Genomic DNA, 16,192 nt, shown 5'->3' on the forward strand with positions numbered 1-16,192 from the left:
GGGGTGCTGCTTATATCTGACCAATCAGCAAACACGGCCTCAACCACACTGCTTCACGCAGATCGGCCCCAAATTCCAGCATTGGGACGGCGTCTTTGTTGATTTGCAAGTTGGACGGCTGAGACTATAGACTGCAGTCGATGTACTGTCCATCCCCTTTCACGGGTTGCGGGTTGTCTGATTCAGGAAGCTTTGGAATAGCATTGTGCTGGGAATGTTCTCGGCGTCACTTTCATCTCATGATGAGATGGGGATAAACAATACGTACTAGCACTGCCTCATATTTCGCCAAGTTACCTGACTCTTCCTTCTCTTTTTTTTCTTCTCTCTTTTCTTTATTCTTCTTTCTTCGCCCAGTCCTCGCCAGTAATGTAAGGCTTCGAGGATATGGGCAAGAGCTCTTGCCATTTTGACTACCTTCGGCTGTGCCCCCTTACTGTGCCGTCTCGTCGAATATTGTGCCATCCAGGGTGGCTCAGTTCGGAGATAGCGACGGCCATGGATTCTTCTTCTGTTTCGTTGTCTTCTTCCTCCTCTGTATCCCCAGGAAATGACCCGTCAAGGGCGTTCAGCGGCCCACTCCCGGTCCTCGGTACAGACACGGGCTTGGCCACCTTCTTTTTCGGCTTCACAATAGCCGCGGCCGCCTTCACCTTCCTGCAGGGCTTGAAACAGACGCGTGGTGTGTGGTCACGCTCCAAGAACCTCGATCGTAGCCCCTATATCATCATGCTGTGGCTAGAGTGGACAACCAACGGCGCAATGGCCATCATCGCTTATCTCCACATCACCGGCAGCATCCCTGGCAAGTAAGCATGCAATACTCCCGCCAAAACGATCGGCTGTCACACGGCCAGACATGTGACTTCGACCTGTCTACTAGCTGGCTCCGCAACTCGCTAACAACTTGGGTTTCTTGCCATGGGATGTGTAGAATGCCCTTCTACTTTGCTATCGTGCTCCTCTGGGTATTTCAAGTTCGCCTAGCCCTTCCTTTGTCTGCTTTCCTGTTCCTCTCTTATACTTATACGTTAGGGTGATAAGCATACCTACTAACAGGCCCTTGGCGAATCTGCAGATCCAATGCATCATGGGAATTCTAGTCAACCGAGTTAGCCTGCTCATGTTCGATCCACGCAAATCGCGCCGTCTCAAATGGAGTGTCGTGGTGCTACTCGGCATCATCAACCTCAGTGGCTTCTTTATATTCATCCCGTCCCAGCTCGGCGTCAACCCGACATGGGTCTACGTCGATGCGATATGGGACCGGCTGGAGAAAACCATCTTCGCCGTCCTCGATCTCGGCCTCAACCTCTATTTTATCCACTTGGTCCGGTCCAACCTGATCGAGAACGGCCTCTCGAGGTATAAGATGCTGTATTGGATCAACCTCGCCATGGTCTTTGTTTCCATCTCCCTTGATGTTCGTGCTCCATGATCTTTCCGTCGTATCGACTATCGTGACCGGGACCTCTTCTTATTAATGAATGCATGAAACCAGGTTATTCTCATCGGACTGATCTCCAAAGGCTTTGTGTAAGTAAAACCCTGCCTGGCGTGCAAACTTTTTACTCCACGTCCCTCTGCAACATCGTTTACTGTACGACCGTGCTAACGTACTACTTCTGGAACATGACGTTGCCCCTCAACAGCTTTGTTCAGTTTCATCCTATATGTTATCTGATCAAGTTGAACATTGAGATGAACATGGCGGACCTAATTGCCAAGATCGCTAAGGCATCCCGGAAAAGGCTGGGCGTGGCGGCCATCCACACGTCGCAGGTCCGCATGACCCCGAGAGCCAAAGAAGCCTTCTCCCTGGGCTTTTCGGGCGGTACAAGCACCACCAGCGGCGCTCAGTTGTCGAGTCATAGGCCTATCCAGGAGGCGGGCATCGTATCGACCGACGGTGATGCTGCTGCTGCCATGGAACGCTCGTTTGTGAACAATCCCGGCCCCTTTGAGAATAACCTCGCAGACGTTCGGTTTACGGATGTCGGCGGGCTATTAGTCAATGATGACAACTTACCTCAAAGCATTGGAATAGGGAAGAGAGTGACAGGGCTGACAGCAGAAAAAGAAATAGCGCCCCCGGCAGAACCAGCGGTTCTAGCACAGATTGATGATCATGATCATGACCAAGGGCCTTCGAGCAACGTATGACACTTGCAGGCCAGGAGAAGAGAGTAAGCTTATTCAGTTTAGGGATATCAGCGTTATGTTAGCGGTGAAGTTATCAGGTTATCCCTACGTAGTGTTTTGTATACCAACTTTAAGGACCTATTACAAGAAGATGGGCATCAGTGGATATCCGCATCTTGATTCTTTCTTTCAGAACAGAATCCAGTAGTATCTTCGAGTTGATAGGCAAGTAGCGTACGGACGCGATGTGATATTACGTAACTACTTTCGCCATACAGAACTTCCGACTGAAGGAATTAGATTTCAAGGCACTAATACATTCGGGAAGATCACTGGCTTTCACGGCATCAGGTGGGACAAACTCGTCGGTTGGGTAATTGTGTTCTCATTCCATGAAAATCATTTTGGGGTACCATTCCACGCCAGACCATGCCGAAACCATTCATGAAAAAACAGAAACCCCTTCCAGCTGCAAGCGTTGCGCGTGGTATATCGGAAGAGACGTAGCACATGACCGAACCTAGCCCAAACCATGTCCAATGGCTTAGACCTTGAAACCCCGAGATCGTCTGCGACCACGAGCCTTCTCGAACTTGCGGCCCTTGGACTGAGTGTAGGGTTTCTAAATGGGGGTTGTTAGTGCCAAATCTTCGACGTGGCATCGGATTAAAGCGTACCTTGTGCTTGTGGGGGCCCATGCCGAAGTGCTTAACGGCCTCACGGGCGTTCTTGGGACCGCGGAGCAGCAGGGTGTTGCTGCCGGTAGGGGCACGCAGAGCGAGCTGGTCCAGGGTGAGGGTCTCACCACCGGCGGCCAGGACGCGAGCGCGGGCAGTGGCGGTGAAGCGGAGAGCAGCGATGCTCAGCTTGGGGACTTCGAGAAGACGGTTGTCATCGGTGATGGTGCCGACAACAACGACGGTCTTGCCCTCCTGGCCCTTGGACTGGCCAACAATGCGCGAGATCGAGACCGGGGGTCGGTTGATACGCGACATAAAGAGGCGGCGGAGGATGACCTTGTTGAACGAGGACTCAGTACGACCTGGGGGAAAAACATGATTAGTATTTAATCATCCGACTGGCCCATGATATGGATGTACGGAGAGAAGGCGGAAACTTACGAGCCAGGAAGCGGTAAAGCTTCACAAGGAGCTTGAGGTAGACATTGTCGCTCTTGGGGGCCTTGCGGTGAGTGCTGCGCACATGGTGGCGGTCGAGATCGATACCTTTAGTAAGAAAGCCTTCGTTAGCTTTTGTTCAAGCATGCTCTTAAGGACCTTCATCGCCCACTCAAGGACGAGAGGTGCCCACGGACGTAGAAGCGAGAAGCAACAAGAGCTATCGAGATGGGCGGCGCAACGAAGCCATCGCCATCTCAAAGGCAGTCGTCCCTTCTCAACCTCCACTCGAATCTCATCAACCGCAAGGCGGAAGAGAGATGTCCTTGGTCGCAGAAAACGAGTGAAGCAAAAGCAACGGCAATGATCATTGCATCGCAATCACCTCGCTCGCCCCCACTTGCACACGAAGACTCCAAGTTGTAAACGTACCCATTTTGTCGGTTGACTTTTTACGATTGTCGCAAAATCGAAAGTAAGTCAATGGGTTGAGTTGTCGTCGAAATAATTACTGGGCGTAAGAGGAACTTCCAGATGCAGTGGCTAGCCCGCGAAAAGTTTGGGAATTGTGGTAGACTGCTTGGAGGGGAGCCACTGTGGGTGGGCGGTCAAAATTGGCAGTTAGGGTAAACTGTTCCAGTGCGATTTCTTTTTCGACTGTCCAATAAGTGGAAAAGTGGAGGGCCCCGGACCAGCTGGCGCCAACTGGAAAGAAAATGGAGAATCAATCGCATCCGACTTTATCGGTTTTGGTGTAGTGGGTCTGCTACCGGAAAGTATCTGAGGGCGAATGCTGCTGGCTGCTTGCTGGCTGCTGGCCTCGACACGAGCTCACAGTGTCTTAAAGCGCAGTCCATTCATGTTCCATTCTAACATTATGCAGCAAGCATATACAAATGCTTTGTATAATCCACCTGCTGTATCAATTGCGTGTACGCGCCGTGCCATGTTATATACAAATACACACGCCGTCCGGACCTCAAGCATGGACGGCAAACTATCAGTGGCTAGCTTCAGGTGTAGCCACTCCTTTCCCACCCTGCATGCAACAGCACCCTCCACGGGACACTCTGCTCTATCCTCTATCTAACTGTCCCTGATGTACGAAAGGCAATGCAATAAAAGCCTAAAGCCTTCCTCTAGCCTTTTGGCTGTCGACCTCTCCAGGTTTATCCGTGTCGATCAGCAGCAAAGGGCCAATGTCCGACAATGTAGCTGGTCTAGTATGATGGGTAATCGTTACAGATGGAAGGGATCCTGAATGGTATCCAACCAAGAACTTGGGGTTTCCATTCCTCTTTACTTCTCACACACCCGCTCTATAATACCACGGGCTCGCCCTTTAGGCCTACCAAGAAATCGCGAGTCATCTCGAAACTGAGCCAGTTGGCCGCCATACTCGGGGCAACCTTCAGCAAGTTGGGAACGAGACCCTTGTAGAGACCTCGCCAGCCTTCTTGTGCTACGATGACTCGTATGGCGTCGCCTATCGACTTGTACTGGTAGCCCATGCCCGACATGGTGTTAATCTGAAATCTGCGTCGTAACACATCACTGAGGTTGACTATCAGTACGCGTAATCAAAATGAGGCTGTTATGGGCACTTACAAGGGATACGTGCAAGTTTGCGCGACTGCCCCGGACACAGCACCGGCGAGGAGTTTGCGTACCGCGCTGGGGTTTTGGTCGCCCTCAGGGGTAAGATATTTGCGGACGAACTCGTAAGTCATAAAGTTCAGTCCCACCTTTACAAAATTAGCCTCTGAGCGTACGCGCCTTGTTAAGCTGCCAGAAGCTGTCATTGGTACTTACATAGGGCGCAACGCCGGTTACTGTAGGTATAATGCCCCGGTATAACGCGGCGACTCCTCCTTCTTGCTTGTACATGCCGACGAGAGTTGGCCACATGCCCGGCAGATGTTTCGGACGGTCTCCGAGGGCGGCAAATGATGCCGACTGGATGGATAACCGAGTACGGACGATGTCCAGAGGATATGTGAGGAAGACCGACGTAACACCTGCTGCACCACCACATATTAAGCGTTGAAACGGGTTCATAGATGCGCCGGGATATTGCTCGAAAAGGGTCTAATAGGGCCGAGTTAGTAGACGACCAGACTGGACTCGGAAGGGGGGCCACGTGATGCCCAGCCAGACGTACTCGTTTGTACAAATTGTAACTGCCGAATTGTACGGCCGAGTAAGGAACAATGCGGATGCAATTGGTGCCGTTGCCGGCCATGAAGCCTCTCCAGCCCTCTTCCTTCCACATCTTTGCCAAGCCCTTGCCGACGGAGAGCTTGTACTCATTATGCCCGGCGCTTTGCACCTGGAGGAGAATCTTCAATCGTTCGAGGGGGAAACGACGGTTCGTGAGACGGCGCCGGCAACACCGCCAGCGCAAAACGCGGCGACAACGGGTTGTGAGATGGTATCGCGGAATTGTGATTGGTTCGCCGCCGACTTGGCAGCCTTGAGGGCATCTTCTGGCGTCTGGAAAAGCTCGAGTGTCAGCACGTCGCGTTCATCACCGCTCCAGGAGGCTCTTTGTTGAACATTGAAGAGGAACCGAGCGCCGAGGCACGTACAGCGGTCATTGTGAATGAACTGAGGGGTTCCGGAGCGCGAGGATAGCCGTTGACGCGTAGAGAGTGGTAATTAATACTGGCAAAGTCGTATGAAGGCGGCTGATTGAGTGAATCGCCTCGCAACTGCAGGACGGGGCATTAAAGTAGGCGCTTTGGACGAGTGCTGAGGCGAGTCTGTATGGATGTTTGGGCGATAAGGGAAAGACCGTTGCAAGTCAAGATTCTTCTTCTCATTGGAAGAGCTTTTTCGATTCCAGCAACATCATCGAGCATCTATTGAGTAAAAGGATCCAGGTACCAGCGCATAACGAGTCGATCTGCACCGGTCGGTGGGAACTTTTGATCGCAGCAATTCAGAAGCGCAGCGGGTCCTGTTCTGCCGAAGGCCGTATTAAAAGTGACCAGCTTCTCGGGACGAACCTAGGATATGACTATGCCGGAAACAGAATGTCAATGTCAGAGCACGGGGATGAAACGAGCGTCGGCCGGTCCTGCTGCGGGAAAGAGGTGAATGCAACGGCGCACGAAGAAAGAAGAGGTCGAGGAAAATGGGAAAGGACGACGAACACAATCCGGTGGTCTATTTGATGCTAGATGATCACAAGACGACGCATTGAAAGGAACAAGAAACAGGGGGGGGCTTAAGAGTCGAGGTCATCCTGGGAGGACCCTTACTAGGTAACATGTAGTGGTCACTAACCTTAAAAAAAGATGCCACTTCCCCAGTGGCGCGGCATGAGTCGGAGTCGTCTTCCCTCTTCCTTGGGGCGGACGGCCGGCTCAGTCTTTTGGTGATTATCTGTCCAGCTGTCTGTTAAGTAAGCGTTAAGCACCAAGCGTCAAGCGACCGTGCCTTTGTGGGGTTTTCCCTGCTGTCGCCTGAGCCTCCACCCAAAGAAAGGATAGCATAAGTCTTTTTGGAACATCTCGTCCATACTGGCTGCTGACATGGAGGCTGTGCGCGTATACTTTCTACTTCTGGCGTCTGCAGATCCAGATCCGTCAAGCGTCGTCGTCGATGCGATTGGCGACTTAAGCGAATGACCGCTCGTCGCCCGCTGCTCCATCAACAGGGGTCACGCCAGCCTTACACACTTGTAATTATTCCCATGCTTGAGGTCGACCTGGCCGGGGAAAATAGACCTAGCTTGGAGCCTGGGTCAACATCTATACCAAGTAATGAGGTAGCGTCAAGGCCGTCCACGCTTCAGCCAAGCAGACTAATCAATATGTTAGGTAAAAAGGCCCAACTAATCGTAATCTATCGCGAGTTTCCCCCACAAGCGCTTTGCTGGTGAACCATCCCCAGAAGACCCAACTCCCCTCTCTTAACTTCACTACCTTCTATAGCCGAGGACCGGATCCTCCCGAAAGCTTTGAATCTGATCGATAAGTCCAGAGCTCACCCCGAGCCTACCAGCTTACCCCCTGATCGAAGACGCCGACCCCAGACCTGCCATACTTGCAGCTCCAATGTCCCGGTCATGAGTCCACTCTCGGGCTTGGGTGGGCGGGTCCCGCCGGCGATCCTTTTCAGGCTGCCGGGTCTCGTCAACTTCGATTTTGTTTCTTCACGGATCTTTTTAATTGTCATCATTTCATGTAGTAGGAGATATAGCGCCTCTGGGATCATTGTAGGCATTCTATACGCTCTTAATATGAAGACATCGGTCGTCACAATCTCAGCCTGGCCCTTAGAAAGCTCAAATACGTACGTAAGGAATTTCCCCGGCTGCCATTGGCAAAAGTTCTCGGTGCCTAGTGATATACGAGTGTCACCCCTCGAATGCAGTCCTTCACTTTTGTAGGATTGCCTTCTAGTATTCGAGAAGTAAGGCCACTCACCTAACTAGTGGTAAGTATAGTGGCTAAAGAATAATTTCCAAGGAACATGTATAGGTTCGATTGTGGCTAAGATTCCTTATACATTTCATCATTCTACAGTCAATATAAGGTAAAGGGGAATGAGTGCTGATTTAAGCAACGAGTAAGATCAAGTGACTGCGATTATACCAGCTGCGTATAAATACAGAAATGCAATTTTCTACCAAAACTAGATAACGACCCGGACCGCATCGCGTAGACCAGCGACACTTCAGAGGCAGACAGCCGCTACGGGATGTTTGCGAACGTGGGCCGATTACCGCTTACTACTCTATCGTGCAAGATGAACGTTGATCGTGGAGTGGTCGAAACTAAAAGATGAGTGAAACCCCGTGAAGCAACAAACCAAAAAGACTAGGAGATCCCAGATGCTGACAAAGAAAAGAGCCTGCTCATCCCCCACGTCGTCGGAAGCACTTTGTTCTTGCTCCGGCGTCATACTTATCATTAATCAGCTACGTCCAAGCCCTCAAGTGTGTGGGTTGTTGGTCGATGTCTACTCAGCGACATCCAGGTCATCTTGAGGAGGCGGAGGGCTGTCGAGAGCTATGATCTAAAATCAGCATGGGCAGCTTGATCTGTACAGCGGGGAGGAATTACCTTTTCTGTCGTCACCATTAGTGCCGTTCTCGCGTCTGTCTCGATCGTCACGGTCATCCTTGCTGTCTCTGTCGCGGTCACTATGGTCACACTGGTTAGCCATCTGTTTTATGGTGAATGCCATACGGGGCGTGGGAAGCTAAAGTACCGAGGATCGGGGCTCCTGGAACGGTCGCGGGTGTCGCGTCGTTCATAGTCTCTCTCCCTATCGCTGCGATCGTAGTCACGGTCGCGGCGTTCCTCCTTTTTAGGCGAGTATTCGCGCGTGCTACGGCGAGGAGAGGGAGAGCGGCCGCGGCGAGGGGAGCGGGCGCTACGGCGCGAGTCGCGATCGCTGCGACCGTCGCGGTCACGGCCAGAGTCAAAGCGCCATGAGGCAGACGGAGGAGTGCGAGCCCACTATGTATGCGTCAGTCTAGATCATTAAATGGGTTTGATTAGAGCATACCTCAATCTTCAACAGGTCATCGCGACCAATGCGCTTATTGTGCATCTCATGGTACGCATCGTCAGCATCACGTCGGTCCTCATACTCGACAAATGCAAAGCTGAGAGCAAGGTTAGCGACGCACAGCACGTAATGCAGAGTAGGGACCCGAACTTACAGTCTGCTGCTGGCAGAACGAGGTGCAGGAATATCACACCGGACCAGGCGACCATAGCTAGAAGGGGGGTTCAAGTCAGTACGTACGTCACAATATCAACTTCCCAGTTTTCTTTGTTTTGTTATATTTTAGTTTCGCCGCATCAGGTTGCGTTAGGAGTATCGTGATCCCGCACAGCTGGCGGGCGACTCGCGCGATGCAGGTAGAACTGCCCGTCCGACCGCTCGATCGAAGGAGATGCTGGTTTTGATGAACATGGAAGACGTGGGATATGGTGGGGCGAAGTTAAGGAGACGGCTCGAGGACCCGATCATGGACGCGAACGAGAGGCTCGAATGGAGGACGAGGATGGCAGACGGGGAGGTAGTTGGGTGTGGGAGGCGGGCATGCATCGAGCATCGTAGCCAATAACGACGGTCGATCGAGGCACCGATTGATACTTGTAGTTGACATACCGTTCGAATTCGTAAGCGAGGTCGCGGGCGCGAGTGCCGTGGCTGAAGCCAGTCACGTAGAGGGTGGTACCGCCTCGAGACATGATGTCTGCAATATCCACCGAAAAACCAGAGTTAAAGAAGAGAACACGATGGTGCAGCAAAGTATGCGAAATGGAACAAAGGTTGTGCAGAGGCGACGCGCTCTTGCAACGTGTGAATGGAGGGAGAAGTCAACAAATAGTTTGGATTGGGTGATGAGTATGATGATGATGGAAGCTTGCACTTTTCTGATGGTTGGTCAGTTTGTCGGATTCGGTCACTCGCAGTGGATACTTTGTTCGGTTGGTGGATCTTGCCGCGTCGCCGGAAGTAGGTTGATCCGATCCCACGGCGCCTCAGCCAACTCAGGCATGTTATTATTATACACATTCACATATCCCTATGTTGCTAGCCTATGCGCAGCCGTCGGCAGTGGACAATGCTCCCATGAAGAACTTGTTTTGAACCGCGTTTATTGAAGTTCCCAATATGTCGCTCTGGAAGCCTAAGCAACACAACCAGCGTTTTTGAGTGTGCCTGTTCAGTCTTCCCTATTATACTGGCTTTGTTCATCCAGTCCCTCCGTACTCCTATACAGAAACATAACAATAGCTCATCTGCCCCTATGCCCTATGGCAGCCATTTATTTCCTAATGTTCTTTGAAAGGGGCCCTGTGTTTACCACCCCTGCCATGGCTGTCCAGTAAACTTTGTATCGTACAAACGCCATACTCCCTCCCTCCCCAACAATATCCGATTTTTATATCCAAGTAATCATTTCTGGTATTGCCATAGCCTCTGATGGCATACCCTCACCAGTCATTCTTCTTGGAGATCGCGTCCAAAAAAATGAGCCCGCATTGAAGCTTCACTCTAATAACCGCCATGTCGCCTGGCTCGTCCAGTTCCAATGTCAATACGGCTCATTTCCTCCATGAGTGCCATATCGTTGTAGCCTCCCATGCCGGTAGCCGGCCCCATGCCGCCGCTCATTATAGGAATTTTAGCAGGTATTGGCGGTCCCATACTTTGAAAAGAGCTTCGGTGCACCATTGCAGTTGATGCGTCGAAGGACGGGGATTGATTCTCGTAGTCAAAGGTACTTGCACGCACAAGCGCTCGTGGCGGAGTGCTGTTGCGCTGATACGAGCTTGCAGGCCCAAGGGGGCTACTTCCTGAAGAGACGGGTGCAGGCGCTGCGGATACTCGGTACGCCTTCTTCTGCAAGCGATTCCGGCCGGTACTAGGTGGGGGCGAAGGCTGTACCTCCTGAGCATGATAGCCTGACGGTACCACGGCCATAGAGTTTGGCCTCACTGTGACACGCAACGCCCGGCGCCCAGACGATGGCATTGGCTGGGCACCTCCTGGTGTGGGGCGTGACGCTTCCGAATCACTCTTTGCCTGCTTTGGTTCGGGCTCTGGCGCCCAGGTATCCATGGGAAGATGGTCGGAGGGATCGACTTCGCGCCCATCTGGCGTGACAATCTTGCCGTAGGCATTTGTGTATTCACTGGACTTTGATGGGTCATTGGCCGTCACGGAGGGGTTCAGCTCATCGTACGAATCTGGACCGAATGGAACGCCAGACAGTCGGCGATGTTCTTGCGGGGGCGCAGGACTAACAGACTTCCGCTTGATGGTATGATTCGGGCTTGGATTGGGAGAGTGAGCCCGGTAATTAGATGGGTTGGGGGAATGAGCCCTGTAGCTCGATGGGTTGGGGGAGTGAGCCCGGTAGCTCGATGGGTTGGGGGAGTGAGCCCGGTAGCCCGATGGGTTGGGGTTGGGGGAATGAGCCCGGTAGCCCGATGGGTTGGGGGAGTGGCCGCGATAACTCGACGGGTTGGGAGAGTGGCCGCGATAATTCGACGGGTTGGGGAATGAGCGCGATAACTTGATGGGTTGGGAGAGTGCGGCCGGTAATTCGCAGGTGCCGAAGGTGCCGGAGGTGCTGGAAGCGCTGGAAGGGCCGGAAGGGATGTGGTTGCACCCGCGTATGCGCCAGGGGAACCGCTATACGTCATTGAGTGGCTCGGCGCATATCCCGCCGGCGATACCTGCATCCCATAATTGTGAAGGGGCTCGCTATGCTGTCTGCCTCGAGTGGGAGTGGAGATTGGCAGGGGCTGGGTTTGAGTATATCGACGCTCTTGACTCCTCTCTTCAAGAGGCCGAGTGGTCATATCACGAGCCATAAGCGGATCAAACCCAGGAACTAGTGTTGCTGGAACTGGCGGCAAAGCATAAGTTGAGCCGGGACCCTGATATCGTGTGAGTTCCATCTCACCGTGGCTTGCGTATGGGTCCTGACCAGTGTACGAGTCAGCCCCATATGAGCTCGAATAGGAATGACCAGTGGGACCTCGATTATCCCTTGGAACGATCGGCGATGTGGATATACTATAATCATTGTTTGGGTGTTGCCCCTGCACCTGCCCTGGTGAAGTGCTCTGATATTGATCGTGCGCTGGGCCTGGTGAAGCCATTTGTTGCTGGGTAAGCCCCTGTCCAGGAGAAGGACTATGGTATTGCCCAGAAGCCGCACTTGCCCGTCCGCTCAGGTTTAGTGGCGCTGGGCTTGATACTTGGTTGTAGCTCAGATCGTCGAACTGTTCTAATTGTGAATTGTGTCTGGATCTCGCATTTGGGGGTGTCCATGACTCCGGCACATCCTCAACCGTTGGTTGCAAAGACCGGGGGTGTGAATCATACGCGGGATCATGGGAGTGATGCCGAGGCGGCGTTACCTGTGCCGATTCGGAATAAGCCTCTTTGGGTACATCAGGTGCAGATTCATAGGGGCGATACGTGGGTCGTCCAGGATAGCTAGATGTTTGAGCAGGCAACGAGTGGCGATGTGCCTCGCTCCGTAGCACGTCATGCCTCATTGTCATGGCCAGCGTGGCCTTCTGCTGTTGCATATCAAAACTGCCGCGGTGCACCATTTCAGCACTGCCGCTGTTGTTCCTTGTGCGATGAACAGGCGGCGGCGGAGGTCGGTCATCGTCTTGGACAGCCTGTCGCTGTAATTGATGGTGCACTGGTGCCGCTGCCTCAAATGCTTGTTGGCTGTGAGTGACCAATGCACGCGGTTCAAGCTCAAACGGTTGGGCGTAAGGGTCTGAATGATGGCGATGGTTGTCTTCGTAGGGTGTGGCCTTTTCGGCACTCTCTAGAGGACGATGGCCCTGTGGTGACGGTCGGTGGCTGGAAGAGGCTCCATATCCAAGATCTGGGCCCGGGGAGTAATGGTCCGAGTGGCTGGCCCGGGGTAGTGGAGGTGGTGTATTGTATTCAAGAGCCTGCAACGGAGATTGCTTCGGGATGAAAGAGGCCCCGGGTGGGTTGGGCTGCACTCTGGGCGGCGTCTGTGCATGGTCTGGGATTGCCTTGGGTGACGGCGCAGATTCCGCCCCTGGGTTATTGGGCAACGGCCTTCTTTTCACTGCGGTTCGTGGTCCTGACGGCCCTGATGGCCCTGGTGTTCCTGGTGTGCCTTCTTGCTCAGGTGCTGCGGCGACGGGTTTCGGTTTTGCTGCTGGCTTTTCGGGTTTTGGCCTGCTGTCGTAGTAGGTAACCTCAATCCTAATCTCACCAGCATATTTACCCTTGCAATTCAGGGTTTGCCATTGGTCGTTTTGCCCGCCGCCTGGCAGAATGATGTCGCGCAGGTCGAGCCATGTTTCGCCAATTAAGTCGGTCCTCTTGTCATCGTTAAAGACTGAAAGCTTGAGCTGGTAGTAGTCTGGCGAGTCGTGAACATTGAAACGTAACTCCTGGTCCCTGCGAGTAGGCGGTAGGGTTAGACAAGGCCGTATAAATTTGGGTGTTAAAGCACCAGGATTGAAGATCCAACTTACCATTTTGGCGTCTGTCCACCGCGAATGTCTGTAGTCGTTTTCTTGGCTTCTTTGCCGAGCCGAGCAGCGCAGTAAGGATCCTGCTTTCCGATTGTCTTTCTGTTAGGTAGGTTCTTTGCGCGGTCCACAATGACCACCAGAGTACCGATTGGGGGACCATCGGCGCTCATGTCCGAGAAGATGCCCGCGGTATGCATCCCATTGAGCGGGTTCGTCTTGTTTTTGGCGGCCATCTTAACTTTCTTCCCAATCTCTCCTCCGATGGCTGGAATAGAGAAATCGAGAAGTTTCGATGTTTTGGGGTCCTCCGACTAATTTGCGGTCGGGAACGGCCAGAATGGTAGTGGTGGTGTCGAAAAGGTATAATATCATAGGCGGACGCGGCCACAAAGCAGGTGGTTTTGGGCTGTGCTTAGCGGGCGGACGCAATTGGTTTGTTGACTTTGCGTTGACAATTGACGACCAAGCCACTAAGGTTGCTGCGCAGAACGCGGGTACCTGGATCGTCGATAAGATGGCGATAACAAAGGAGTGGATGGGCCTGAGCGCAGGCGAGGTAGATAGAAGAGGAAGGCCAGCTGGAGAAATCGCACATGGACTTTTTTAGAATACAAGCGGCAGAAGAATGCCGTGATATAACCATGCAATGGAATCGTAGAAACCGAATGCAGGGCCGGTATGCTATGTCCTGCAATGCAGAACGAGTAAAGGGAGAGTAAAGGGAAGGAAGGATTGACACCGGATTTGCAGGCCAGGTCAGGTTGCAGTAATATCGATCACCCTCCAGGCTGATCCCAACTCAAATACCATGGGCAGGCTGGTCATACGAGTCGGTGGCTGGGAAAGTGTTGCAGTGTCGCAGTGTTGCATGGGAAATCAAGCCTGGAAACTGGAGGCTGGTGTGGGCAGCGCCCTCTATTGGGCCTTCACCACAGCGCTAAGACAGGGATCATTGCTTCACCCCAAACTGCCCCGGTTAGTCAATTCAGTGGGGGGTCAGCCAAGACAGCCAATCGTGCACTCGTCAACCCCTCACTAGCGTTTTCAGCTTGAGTCTTCCGTCCTTGGTTTATGTACGGTACTGGTTGAGGCATGGGTGCCTGTAGATGGATAGATGGACGCCTTGCTTGTCTGGGACCGCAGGGGAAGAGGGAGAGTAAATAAAAACAATGAAAAGAAACAGCCTCGAGAGGATCGGTCTTTCCAATGGTGGTGGTACTCAAATCGATCGATTCAAAGACAAATTTGCAGACAGGGAGGGTGTTGGTGTTTCACGCACAACTGAAGAACTGAAGTCCGCGTCCGTTCTCGGTCCACCAAAACCCAGGCGGCAGCAAAAACAACACTTAGCACCTGAAGGTTCTGTCCGCGCATCGCAACGCGTTGCTATGAGGCGCAATGTGCGCCAAGCCGGAATGGAAATGACGTGCAAAAGAACAAATCGACTCAGCCTTACAAGTGCTATCCCCACCTTGAAGATCCGGTTTCCATTTATATCCAAATTTTAGAGGCCCTGCCCAGACAGCATGTTGGCCCCGTCTCCTTGATGCCTCACGATTGCCGGTCTGCCCGCAATTGCTTGCAATCTTCAACTACTACATAGGGCCGAGGTATATATTACTTTCTCAACGGCTGGCTAATTGTTCCAGTCTGGAGAAGCCTCCGCAATCTTCCTATGACGTTTAGCTCATCTTCTCACCATGGCTCACCCCGTCCGACTCATAGCAAGGGACCGCTTCGATATTTCATTGCGACGTACAGCCAGCGTCATCGCATCTGCATCGTAGATATGCCAGCTGTATGCAGGGCTGTCGGAAGTATTGAATCTAGTCGAACCTTCTTCCAGACCCTGCAAAATCTTAGGGCTGCAGAGTGGAGTGTTCGCCGTGTTCAATCCAACAACATGTGACCGTGAAATTCATAGACAACATATTTTGCTTCCTTGGACTTGACAACCCAAAAGTATACAAGAGCTCGTCATCGCGTAAGGTCGCCATGTTGACATTTTGAAATACTGGGTCGGTGGTTCAAAATGCAGTACTCCTGGCTAGCATGGTCCTATGGCTATGAGAAATTGAGCCATGGGTCGGAATGCTAACAAGTGGCAGGACGGAACTGAATGGAGGCCTACCACAGAATGGCACACCTGTCCAAGTTTTTTCAGGTTTCCAATGTTGAAGACACCCAGGGTCGGTAATGCAGCTGACAGAGCAGAAAACATGCGAGCTTTGATGACGAGGTGATTGTTGTTTACTTGCTAATAACGACTTGGATTTGTACCAACTCATCTTTCTAGGAACCACAATTTACCAGCAAATTGACAAATCAGATTATGTTCAACCACCACAGTCTTGTCCCGACACACCTAAACCCAACGCTCTAACTAGATGTCTTGTAATAAGTTCATCTCAGTACGAGATGTTGCTACACCAAATCCAGTGTACCACTACTGCATCTCCTTAAGACGCTCCTATACTTAAGATTAGTATAATGTTGGTAATGCGTGGATGTGTAAAATTCAGACGACATACCTCGGCGTTCTTCTTGGCCTCCTCGGAGACATTAGGGTTCTTAGTAGTAGCCTTCAGACCACCAATAACGTTGCCAGGGTTCTTCTCCTTGTTGTCATCGGCATGGGGAACTGATAAGTTAGTACAAACACAATCTACAGGACAAGATTTGGGATGGGGATTCAATGAAAGTGGCTCCTTACCATCGCCGCCGTTGAACTCGTTCTCGAGGATTTGCTTGGAGTTCTCCACGGCCTCCTTGGAGGAGTTGGGGTTGTTGATGGTAGCCTTGTGGCCGCCGGCAACTTGAGCATCAGTAGGCATGTTGAGGGGGTGGTGGGAGGTAAGTTGGAAGTGGTGGAATGTGTGAATTGTTCTGGTTCTGAATGTGAGATGATTTGTGTTG

General features: G+C 52.2%; 6 protein-coding genes across 6 annotated transcripts; 1 reads left to right on the forward strand and 5 right to left on the reverse strand.

Annotated features, from left to right (window-relative positions):
• Positions 1-498: 498 nt before the first annotated feature.
• Positions 499-2,163, forward strand: PG998_001369 (uncharacterized protein; the record flags this gene model as incomplete). Its single annotated transcript, XM_066868187.1, has 3 exons — positions 499-809; positions 1,060-1,423; positions 1,690-2,163. The coding sequence occupies 3 exons, from the start codon at positions 499-501 to the stop codon at positions 2,161-2,163; spliced, it is 1,149 nt and encodes a 382-aa protein (XP_066736602.1).
• A 333-nt stretch (positions 2,164-2,496) lies between these two features.
• On the reverse strand, positions 2,497-3,696 carry PG998_001370 (60S ribosomal protein eL18; the record flags this gene model as incomplete). The annotated part of the gene is made up of 4 exons (XM_066868188.1): positions 2,497-2,764; positions 2,820-3,184; positions 3,264-3,392; positions 3,693-3,696. The coding sequence occupies 4 exons, from the start codon at positions 3,694-3,696 to the stop codon at positions 2,687-2,689; spliced, it is 576 nt and encodes a 191-aa protein (XP_066736603.1). The 3' UTR covers positions 2,497-2,686.
• Positions 3,697-4,579: 883 nt separating this feature from the next.
• Positions 4,580-5,857, reverse strand: PG998_001371 (uncharacterized protein; the record flags this gene model as incomplete). Its single annotated transcript, XM_066868189.1, has 6 exons — positions 4,580-4,814; positions 4,869-5,005; positions 5,073-5,348; positions 5,422-5,589; positions 5,640-5,753; positions 5,849-5,857. 6 exons carry the CDS (start codon positions 5,855-5,857, stop codon positions 4,580-4,582), a joined length of 939 nt encoding a protein of 312 aa, XP_066736604.1.
• A 2,371-nt stretch (positions 5,858-8,228) lies between these two features.
• On the reverse strand, positions 8,229-9,475 carry PG998_001372 (uncharacterized protein; the record flags this gene model as incomplete). The annotated part of the gene is made up of 6 exons (XM_066868190.1): positions 8,229-8,278; positions 8,333-8,412; positions 8,481-8,731; positions 8,781-8,880; positions 8,938-8,994; positions 9,393-9,475. The coding sequence occupies 6 exons, from the start codon at positions 9,473-9,475 to the stop codon at positions 8,229-8,231; spliced, it is 621 nt and encodes a 206-aa protein (XP_066736605.1).
• Positions 9,476-10,286: 811 nt separating this feature from the next.
• PG998_001373 (uncharacterized protein) lies at positions 10,287-13,509 on the reverse strand (the record flags this gene model as incomplete). Its single annotated transcript, XM_066868191.1, has 3 exons — positions 10,287-11,429; positions 11,474-13,199; positions 13,277-13,509. The coding sequence occupies 3 exons, from the start codon at positions 13,507-13,509 to the stop codon at positions 10,287-10,289; spliced, it is 3,102 nt and encodes a 1,033-aa protein (XP_066736606.1).
• A 2,213-nt stretch (positions 13,510-15,722) lies between these two features.
• PG998_001374 (uncharacterized protein) lies at positions 15,723-16,110 on the reverse strand (the record flags this gene model as incomplete). Its single annotated transcript, XM_066868192.1, has 3 exons — positions 15,723-15,746; positions 15,808-15,917; positions 15,990-16,110. The coding sequence occupies 3 exons, from the start codon at positions 16,108-16,110 to the stop codon at positions 15,723-15,725; spliced, it is 255 nt and encodes an 84-aa protein (XP_066736607.1).
• Between the last annotated feature and the right edge of the window lie 82 nt (positions 16,111-16,192).

The sequence above is a fragment of the Apiospora kogelbergensis genome (assembly GCF_038363985.1).
Source record: "Apiospora kogelbergensis strain CBS 113332 chromosome Unknown utg000001l_segment0_segment0, whole genome shotgun sequence".
NCBI classification, from domain to species: domain Eukaryota; kingdom Fungi; phylum Ascomycota; class Sordariomycetes; order Amphisphaeriales; family Apiosporaceae; genus Apiospora; species Apiospora kogelbergensis.